The following is a 10,833-nucleotide window of genomic DNA, read 5'->3' on the forward strand; positions in this document are numbered from 1 at the left end:
AAAGTCTAGACGAACACAAAAAACTCAGCTTGAAGTAGAAAGAATAATTACAAGTATGCCGTTATTCACATGATGTTCCAACGCCATATAACCGTAAATAAAATGTGTTGAGTGCGTCATTAAATGACCCATTTCCTTTTATTCACATGACGAAACACACTAAACTTAAAAGCAGGTTAAGCTACATTAACTTAACTCTGAAAGATAAAAACGACATACGTACTATGTTCTAAATAATGAATGGTATGCCACCTAAATGTTCTCAGTTAAACTTTGTAAACTATATATACATGCATTAAAAATGTCATTTTACATTCAACAATTAATATATTGAACGCACAGCCAAAGGAAATTCGACACTGAGCTAATCTTTTCTTTTTAAAAAGCAGTAGCACGTCAGGTTCGCAAGGCAATTGTTCCAAAGCGACAATCCCTTTCTGTTAACTACTATAGCAAAAAAGAACAGGACACCCTGTGCTCCAACAAGGACTGTAAATATGTAGGCAAACGCTATCGTGTGGGATATCTCATACAGATATGAGGACAGCCACACCACTCCAGTGAGGACGGATAACTTAACACACGAAAATAAATTGATCTTACTCTCCCGTGTACTGCTTACCGAATCATGGTGACGTATTCTACAGATTGTAAAGGTAAACAAACAAATATTGATGATTATCAGTATTCCCATTGGGACCTTAAAGAAATATATCTTAGAAAACATTGTATTAAGATAACACATATTACCGCCGTATCCAATATCACCTCGGGAAAGAATGTTAAAAATTATGTTTAAGCAAACAATTAAAGCAGACGCCCCGTTAGCATACAGGGCAGAAAGAGGAAATATTTTCATAAGATTGCGACCAACATTTCTACATTTAAGCGGGAATGATAGTTTCAGAAAAAGCAAAAACGTGCACGCGTTCATCCAAAACACAGCTGCCAGCCAAAGAAAATGAATAAAAATCCCAATAATTTGACAACCAACGACATCTTCATTTTGCTCCACTCCAAATTCAAACAAGGATTGTGCTGCGAACATTGTAGCTACAAGTCCCATGTTACAGACCCCGCCTATTGTTCGCATACTAGGAAAAAGGCAATACGTCAGAAACGTCATGGCTAAAAAGAATAACGACACCGAGGTACAAACGAAGGACAAAACACCAAGAATAATTGTCTGCGTCACGACACGTTGATTGTTACACGGAACAGCCATTTGGAAAGTAGCATCCATATAGTCACGGAGACAGACGATAACAATTCCATTATCCATCTCTTGGAAATCTTCATCTTTCAGTATGTTCCGAGTTTTCAAAAGTACTAAAACTGGAAATGTAGAGGCTTTGTTCTCCTTAGTACTGGGTGTGCTATCATGGTAAGTGATACTATAATGTGAAGTATTCAGGACGACTCTTGGGCAACTAAGCTGCTTATTCAGCTGAAGGTATTTTGCACCTGTTTTTATTTTCACGCCATTTCTTGATATTGCAAACGAATAAGTGAAATTAAATTTGTGAAACTGCGTAGAACAGTGATACCCGTCTCCTTTCTTTAATGCTGATACCGATCCTTTACACCCTCCTTGGTACCTAATATGAATGCTAGAGTTTATCATTATAGCCTTGTCATTCATAAGATCTCTTTCCAATTGATCTCTGTTCATGTATCGTATCGAGAAAATGAACATCACGTAACGCACCACAGTGTACATATTTTTGTGAGGACAGTTTTGCATTTCTAGAACATATGATGTTATGTTAGCGAGTTGTATCACTCTATAGTTTATTACAGGGTAGTGGCTAGTTATTGTATGCATTAGATCTCTGGTTGATGTCAGCTGGTTGGTGATGGAGATGTTGGTCTGGAAACACACTCGGTACCCGTACATGTTGGACGAGGAGAACAGACTGTGACATTGATCGTTAACCAGCTGTTTGCCTTCTGCACAGGTCACCGGCAGATTTTGACACTGAAATAGTATTAGCAAAATACTGTAAATGCAGTACAAAGTAATTAAAGTAATATGTAGTAAGTTAAAAATACTTAAACAAAATGTGAACCACTATATACTGTGTTTGTATTTTATCAGTGGTTTGACTTTCGGGTGCTAATGTCCAGAACTGCAACTCTGAACTGTTATAGACAATAATTCCGTGAATATAAATACTTGCTACCATATAAACATTTTTGTGTGTCATAAATGGTTGCACTGATAGATGTTCATCTGAATGCATATTTAAAAACAAATAACCAAATTAATTTCATAAAAGAAATAATTTGCAAATGCATGATTCATCTATATAGTTGGCTACACAAATAATAAACAAACAAAACTTGGGTTATTTTTTATTTGCATTTATTATTATTATTATCGTGCATTTTGATGAACATTTATTAATAAAACTATACAGCATATTTGTTGACCTAGGACTTATAATTGGTGGAAAACAGAGTTTAATGTTTATCCTAATGGTAGTACTAAACCAAATAACTTCCGGCTGGGTCAAAGTTCGAGGTGCACCCAACTTTTGATAGAGAAGTGAACACCACAAGTCCTGTGATTGGTTATAAATGTGAGTGTGTTGGTTGTAAAAAATAATAGTTTCATCTGGGTAAAACAAAAGTGCAATTTTATTTCATCTAGTACCAATGTGTCAAGTAGCCTTGTGCTTGAAACATGTATGGGGTACTTGTAAAAAAAAGGACTCGAATTTTGTGCGAAACTAGGGTAGTCATAGACGCTACCCGTTATCTCAGAAACGAGCAGCTTCACCCCCATTTTTTTCTGATTCACTTTAAGTGTAAGGGGTGGTAGTATTTATATCCGTGGCGTTTATGTCGGTTGATACGTTGCAGGTAGGAGTTTTAGTCACATATGTTACTATTGTCGTCTTCGTGACGTCATCGATTGGCGCACTACGACCTTACAGGAACGTCAACCAAACGAGTTGTGTGATATAAATTAAGATCGATTATGAGTAATACATAGGATATCAAACTAGCTACCGTTTTGTATCATGTGTATGTCTCCCGTGAAATAATTTCCATTGTCATTCACTAAAGCTCGCGACAGCTGAACATTATTTCACTCGGGACATAAACATGATACGAAATGGAAGCTTGTTTAATATCATAGAATAATCACATGCATTGAAATGAATATGAGCAACCATAACTCAAGTATCATTGGTCTAGGGCATTATTGGAGTTACACGCACTCATATTGTAGTCCTGTAGTCATGTTAGTTCTAGGTATTAATTGCCATGGTAGCAATTGACCCCTCCGTATGACGAGTTAACCACGTCTCCCGTCACACGTGATGCAAGGTTAGGTCTCACTACACAGATGCTATATGCCATTGAAACCTATGTTAAACTGCCCAACTTCAAATCCAAATTGCTAATAGAATGGGTTCTCGTTGACACTAATGACATATACCATTTTAAAGGTTTTTTATACCTTTATTTATTTTGGCTCCAAAATTGACAACATTTCCGTCTCAGTTTTTTGCTACATGGCCCACTGTGACAGTACCGTGTGTTTTTAGGCATGGCAGAGTAACCGGATCACTCCGGGCACCTGGTCTTCTTCATACTCATGTGTGCAAAAGTAAATGCATAATATTTCAAAACCTCATGGGCAAAATGCAGCCAGAGGACCTGGCATCTGAAATAACCAGTCCCTTTAATTCCTCTGCAAGTACTAACAGTGAACATGTACACCACAACATGTGTCACAATTAGGAACTATAGTGGACCGTGATGAATGACCTTTCCCCCGGAAGTGAACCGTGTTGTGAGACCTTAGAAAATTTTTCAATAATGGCTGCCGATACGCATAGGTCCATAGCAAAATCAACCGATCTGCCGATTAAGATTTCGCCGTAATGTATTTTGAAATATTGTTGTTTAATTAAAAAGCCGACAAGAGGAGACATTCAAGTGTTTCATTACAGGGTACATTTACGATGACAACGTGATTTAAATCGACGAAACCATTTTTAGTTCAGTAAATGGAAGCACAAGAACCCGGAAGTGACGAACGTCGAATGCAAGCAAAAGATGATTTAAAACATCCTATTCTAACTTTTGTCAGAACTGACAAATTAAAATGTCTTGTTTGTTTCGTTTTTCTTCTTCTTTTGTATCTTAATTTTTGTTGTTGTTGTTGTTCGACTTTTGTATTTATGGAATCCCGATATGCCAAGTGAATAGAAGGCGCGGCGACGACCCGGCCCCGACTTGTTTAAAACCGCGGCGTCTTTATTTTCAGTCGGGTTGCATTAAATGTTTTGTTTGTTTGTTTTTTAAGGGGGGGGGGGGGGGGGCGTGAGCAGTAACATTAAAATACAAGGCGTGGGGGAATGCTATCAATGTATTATAATTTTATGCACGAAAGGTTACAAATCTATAGCAGGACACAGTCGCATGTGCAAAAATTATGCAAGCAGTGGTTTAGATTGTGGGATTCCGACGTTTATGTGGGTGCATTCTTACATAGCTGCACTGCTTGAACCAACCGATATACAGCACTTGCCCTATTTATGAAACCAAAGCCATACACGAAATTAAAAAAAAAAAAAAAGGTGAGTTGGTGGGGACCACATCTTTAGGCCTCCAGTTATGTATACATATTGGCCCGTCTTCGTTCTGATAAGACATATTAGGGTGCCCCATCCCCTCTTTATAAAATCAGGCTGTCCAGCACACCATTTTGAAAAGGTTGGACACAATTGGAAATGAAAATGTAGGACAAAAGTAGGAAAACGTAGAACAAAAGTAGGACTGAAACAGTACGTAGCGACATTATTCATGCTCAAAACACCTTTTTATGTGGTGCTCAGTTTGTACATGTATTTTGTGTTCTATCAAAAATAATGTGAATCTTATGTAACGGTCACGTTATACAGTTATTTCAAATTACTGTACACTATATTAATCAATATACATATTTGTATGGATAGGAATGCGGATGCACAGTAAAACAGAGTTAACATGATTAATTTAAGTTTGCCATAATGTATTATAGATTCTGAAGTTATACATTATAATCATGTTAATCATTGGACAATACGTTGGCTTTGAGGGTGTAATTTTAATATGTTGAGATTATATGATGCCACAAATTGGGAGATATATCTTGCTGCCAAGAAAAATTAAAATATACTTTACACTGCGTAAATTTGACCGCACAAGATCGCTGTATGGGGTGTAGCGTTGTCTTGTTGAACTGTCAATTCTGGACCGTGTTGTTGCATGAACGGCAGCAGTTCCGGTGTCAACACTTGATCACGGTATTGTGCGGCAGTGAGGTTGCCCTGGACGACAATCAATCGGGAACGACCATGGGAACAAAATGAACCCCAGACCATTACGCTGGCGCCACCAAATCTGTCGACCTCCTGAACACAACACTGCGCATAGCGTTCTCGCGGTCTACGCCACACCCGTGCCCTGCCATCAGCAAACCTAAGTGGGAAACGTGACTCGTCACTAAAGACAACGTTATTCCAGCGTCTCTGATTCCATCTAACGTGTCGTCGGGTCCATTCCAGACGTTGACGACGGTGAAATGGCGTGAAAATGGGTCCTTTGTATGGTCTCCTAGCTCGCAGACCAGCAGTCAGCAGTCGATTCCTGACGGTGGATTGTGACACCCGACCCCTGAACAATTGTCTGCTTGTGGACGCGGCCGTCTCGAACCGATTACGGAGATGACGTAATCTGATTTGTCCATCCTCTCGGCGTGACGTCACACGCGGATGTCCTGGCCTCGGACGATCCTCCACTACAACTGTCTGTTGCACACGGGTTCTGAGATTATGAATTGTCTGTCGGCTGCATCCTAGTGTGCGAGCAACTGCCGCAACGGATTGTCCTGCGTGCAGCCTACCCACAGCACGCTCACGTTCTGCATTTGTGAGGCGTGGCATTCAGTCACTAATTTGTCTCCAGAAATTTTAATGTGTTTTCCTGTTAAACAATACACGTGTGAATTGATTTGAAGGCATACGCGTTCACTGTGTTGATCACGTGACCATGTGCACGCTTTAGACGTGCAGAAAGGCAATATGTGCGTTTTCACTCCGCTCCGTCCGTGCAGTATCATCCATTATGTAACGCAAATTTCAACTGATTTCCTCCCATATAATTTACGATAAAAAATATGATTGTACAGTTTCTACTTGCGCTCAGTATATAATTCCCATAACTGATGATTTTTATAATAACACAATGAATATGCACACTTTAACAGCAATTCGTGGCATTCTCAAACAAAAAAGTAAGAAAAACTAAGTATTCTGAAGAAAAAGTAGGAAAAATAGGACAAAGACCAAAAAGTACGAACAAGTAGGATAGCTGGACATTCTGTAAAATAGTTGCCAATTAAGCCAGTACAACAGTGTTTAAATAAATTATAAACTCATGTGTTGTGGCAACAACTGTTGGGAATCAAACTTGAAGTTTCTGGCACCCACAACCCAATCTCACCTACTGTGACACAAAATGTACTCACAAAGCTTTATCTGTTCTAGAGCCATAGGCAGATAAAAAATAGTAATAAATATTATAAGACAACCTATGCCTACAGAACAATAATAATACAAAATAAAAATTTAATGAAAAACACGTACTAGTATATATAAAAAAGAGGCAAAATTATATATATATATATTTTATATATATATATTTTATATATATATATATATATACTCTTCAAAAGAAGAAACGCAAAACCACATTGTCGTAACATTTGGAGAATTGATTTAATTATTGAATGGTGAGTCCGATAATTACCAAATGTTGCAGGATTGTTCACAATTCACTCTAGTCCATTGTGAGTAAGTGATAGGACACACCACCAAGGTCAAGGTCATCTGGAGTCAATACCGGGTGTGGCCTCCGCGTGTGTTGACAACTGCCTGGCACCGCCTGCCCATTGAAGCAACCAGAGTACGGATGACGTCCCGGGGGATGGTGGCCCACTCGGCCTGCAAGGCTGCTGCCAGCTCGGGCAGGGTCTGGGGCTGTGGTTGTCGCTGTCGGAGGCGTCGGTCCAACTCGTCCCATAGATGCTCAATTGGGTTCAAATCCGGTGATGTCGATGGCCAAGGAAGGACATTAATGTTGTTGTTCTGTAGGAAAGCCGTTGTGAGACGTGCTGTGTGACGCCTGGCGTTGTCATGTTGGAACACTGCGTTGGCGTTGGCCATAACTGGAACGATGTGTGGCCGGAGGATCTGGTCAATGTAGCCCTGTGCATTCAGGTTGCCCTGCACGTGGACCAGGTCAGTTCTGCCAGTGTGTGAGATGGCTGCCCACACCATGACGCTACCCCCGCCGAATCTGTCCACTTCCTGCACGCAGTTTGCCGCATAACGTTCACCACGACGCCTATACACGCGACATCTTCCATCATGACGTCGGAGCAGAAATCGGGACTCGTCACTGAACCACACCTGTCTCCATCGCAGTTGAGGCCATTGTCGATGAATCTGGCACCACTGCAGTCGGAGTCGACGGTGTTGTGGTGTTAAGATGACACCTCGAACTGGACGTCTGGCACGAATTCCTACCTCACGTAGGCGGTTCCGTACGGTCTGGTCGGATATCCTGCGCAAACCTGGTATTGCTGCGGCTGTGGAGGTGGCAGTAGTCAATCGTTCCCGAAGGTGGCGTACCCGGATGTAGCGGTCCTGCCCGGGGGTAGTGACCCGTGGTCGACCGGATCTAGGGAGGTCACGTGTTGATCCATGTTGCTGGTAACGGTCCCACAGTCTGGAGATGGTGCTTGGGGACACATGGAATGCCCTGGCAACGGCCGTTCTGGATTCGCCTGCGTCTAGTCGGCCGATGGCATTGTTTCTCTGCGGTTCACTGAGACGTGGCATGTCAACTGTCGGCCAGATACAGAGGCCAGGCAAGCGAACACCGTGCACTTGTATACTGTCGGTGTTCAAGTTGCACGTGCAGACAACGCACGTGCAGTGGTGACATGGTTTGCACGTGGCTGCGTTTTTGCGAATATTCACATTTTGGAACTTTATTGTACAGTAGCTGCGTTTTATCGAATGTAACCGTGGGAATGTGTTTGGGACATGCAATGACCGTATATTCACAAAGCATGAACTGGTAGGAAACATAAAATCGGAGTTATAACCCATTTGTACCCTTTTGCGTTTCTTTTTTTGAAGAGTATATATATATATATATATATATATATATATATATATATATATATATATATATATATATATATATATATAACATGAAACTAAACCACAGATTGCGGTTCGCACAATTTGTTTAATATTTATTATGAGAATACTTCCTAACATTTTCTTTTTTCTCAAAGAGAGGCTCTTTACATATTAATACCCATGCAATCTGGTACAGGTAAATATATTTATTCAAAAATGTATCATTCTGTGGCATCCATCTCCAAATCCTCGAAACTTGTACAGTCAACTGAGCAATTAAGGCTTACATTTTGATGGGTGGTGTCAAACTGAACCCCAAGTCTTGGAAGTCTGAATTACTCCTTAGCAGCAATATGTCAAACACCAAAAAAACTACAAAATATTGTATTAAATGAAATTGTTGGAAGTGTTTCATTTTCAGCAGCAATTTCACCCCCTGCCCCAGTTTTTCTTTCACATATCAGTTGAAACTGTTCTATTATTTCTATCATTATGTTCTCAATAACGAGATGCATTGTAATTTGTTTAATAGTTTGTCTTGAGAATCTCATTTTCGACATCTAATCAATGACTCCACATCCATTAGTCCAGTTGCTGAAATTTATAAAAACAAACATGTTAAGTATTTCACATCCATTTGAAGAAGTACTGTAACTTAATTACATATCGTTGTATTAATTTAAAGTTTAATTTAATTTTAGGAAAACATTGTTTTAACAGGAAACAAAATCAGTGTGACTAAACAAAGTATAAAATTAAAAAGTATAGCAGTAAATTAAGGAAAGTAGTAAACAATGTATTTAACTTTGATGATGTTATTTGATTTGTATTAGAACATTGCACAAAGCTATATATAAGATGACATGTGGAAGAAGAAAAATGCCTATGCTTTGCTAAAATTTGGGGTATAAAATAATGATGAAAAACAAAACTACTGTCTCCAAAAGAAAATCATATTTAGGGTAGGTAATAAAAACAAAACAGATGTAAGTGTCTCATATAGGTGGTTATGGGTTTGAAATATTTTGAAATTAAGGTTAGGACATTACATTTCAAGCACATGACCATTTATAAACAGCAGTTCTTTTACTATCATTTATCTAAACATTAAAAAATATATCTATTAATTTCCAAGATTTTAGGGTACATAAGTTTAACCTCAGTAGCCTCTGGCAGAAACCATTAAGTTGAAGTTGAAAATTCTAAGAATAACAATAAAGGAATAATAAAATGTCTTACCAGTATTTATTATAAATTACCCAAGATTGGTAATTGATCTGCTGTTAGGTGAGGACTTGTTTTAATATATATTATGGTAAAATTGGGTTGTTTTAATTGAGGGGTGGGGTGGAGGGGGACTAATGGATAAGTTAAAGTTTGTTTTGTTTAAAGACACCACTAGAGCACATTGAATTATTAATCATCAGCTATTGGATGTCAAACATGTTGTACTTTTGACATGTATAGTCTAGAGTGCAAACCTGCTACATTAGTAGCCAGGTATCTTTTATATATATACACCACCCAACAGACAGAATAGCACATACTACAGCCTTCGATATACTAGTCGTGATGCACTGGCTTAAATCGAATCAAACCGAGAAACCGTAACCGGTAGATCTGTTCCGATTGCAACAAAATCACAATTATTTTTTCTCTTTTATTTTTTGCTTCAAAACATTTCAGGGTCCCTACATACAATTTGCCTAATTTATAACTTTCCAGACAATACTTCCTTATCCCCATAAAGCTCACAACCATATAGGCTACTCGCTCACCCCCCCCCCCCCCCCCCCACACACACACAAAAACACATACACTCACTCACGCCTACACACATGCAAACAAAAAGAAAATGAAAAAAGCTAAGACTTCCAAACGTTCCAACATGCTTGTTAATACTATCACTAATCCTAAACCTAACTTAAGCCTGAATTAACTGAATGCTGGAACGATCGGAAGTCTTGCCAAAACGTTTATTTTGGCCATTCGTCTGACTGTGCAGTTTAACAACGGATTCTTAACGACAATATATACATCGAAGACTGATTAAATGAGTCAGTAAATTCCATTACATTGGAGGGAAAGTGATTCTTAAACTCTTACCTTCGTAGAATTTATATATCAGTTGAATTTTGATGGATTTCGGCAAAACTTCACTTTCAATACCATGGGACGGTTTCGCAGGAAAACACTGATTTTACGTCAATCGTAGGCTCCGCATAGTTGTCATCGCTGTCAACACATGTCAGCAGAAGTATATGTTTACTGTGATTATAATTCAGTTGGAGGAGACAATTATTTTAACTAATTTTAATGCTAACTATACAAAAACGTTACACATCGAAAACAAATTATGTTGTCTAACCTAATGGCGTCCAAACAAAGTTTGGCCCGCGGTTTTTGAACCGCGAAACATGATTGGTTCAGCGCGGTTGTCAATCACGCCGTACGGAGGGGTCAATTAAGCGCTAATTTGTTACAGTGACATATTTTATTTTAAAAGATAAGCAAGCTATTCATTGTGCTGTTGAGATTTGGTGTAATGTTATCATCTTGTGAATATAACGTGCGATTTAATGTTATCATCTTGTGAATAAACGTGCTGCCGAGCTTGTAAGGT

At 39.0% G+C, this 10,833-nt stretch overlaps 1 protein-coding gene across 1 annotated transcript; it reads right to left on the bottom strand.

Annotated features, from left to right (window-relative positions):
- Positions 1–346: 346 nt before the first annotated feature.
- LOC121367218 (adhesion G protein-coupled receptor F5-like) lies at positions 347–5,279 on the bottom strand. Its single transcript, XM_041491328.1, has 2 exons — positions 5,182–5,279; positions 347–1,978 (listed from the first exon to the last, which is right to left on the bottom strand). Exon 2 carries the CDS (start codon positions 1,895–1,897, stop codon positions 365–367), a length of 1,533 nt encoding a protein of 510 aa, XP_041347262.1. The 5' UTR covers positions 1,898–1,978; positions 5,182–5,279; the 3' UTR covers positions 347–364.
- Between the last annotated feature and the right edge of the window lie 5,554 nt (positions 5,280–10,833).

The sequence above is a fragment of the Gigantopelta aegis genome, unplaced genomic scaffold (assembly GCF_016097555.1).
Source record: "Gigantopelta aegis isolate Gae_Host unplaced genomic scaffold, Gae_host_genome scaffold1924, whole genome shotgun sequence".
Taxonomy (NCBI): Eukaryota; Metazoa; Mollusca; class Gastropoda; order Neomphalida; family Peltospiridae; genus Gigantopelta; species Gigantopelta aegis.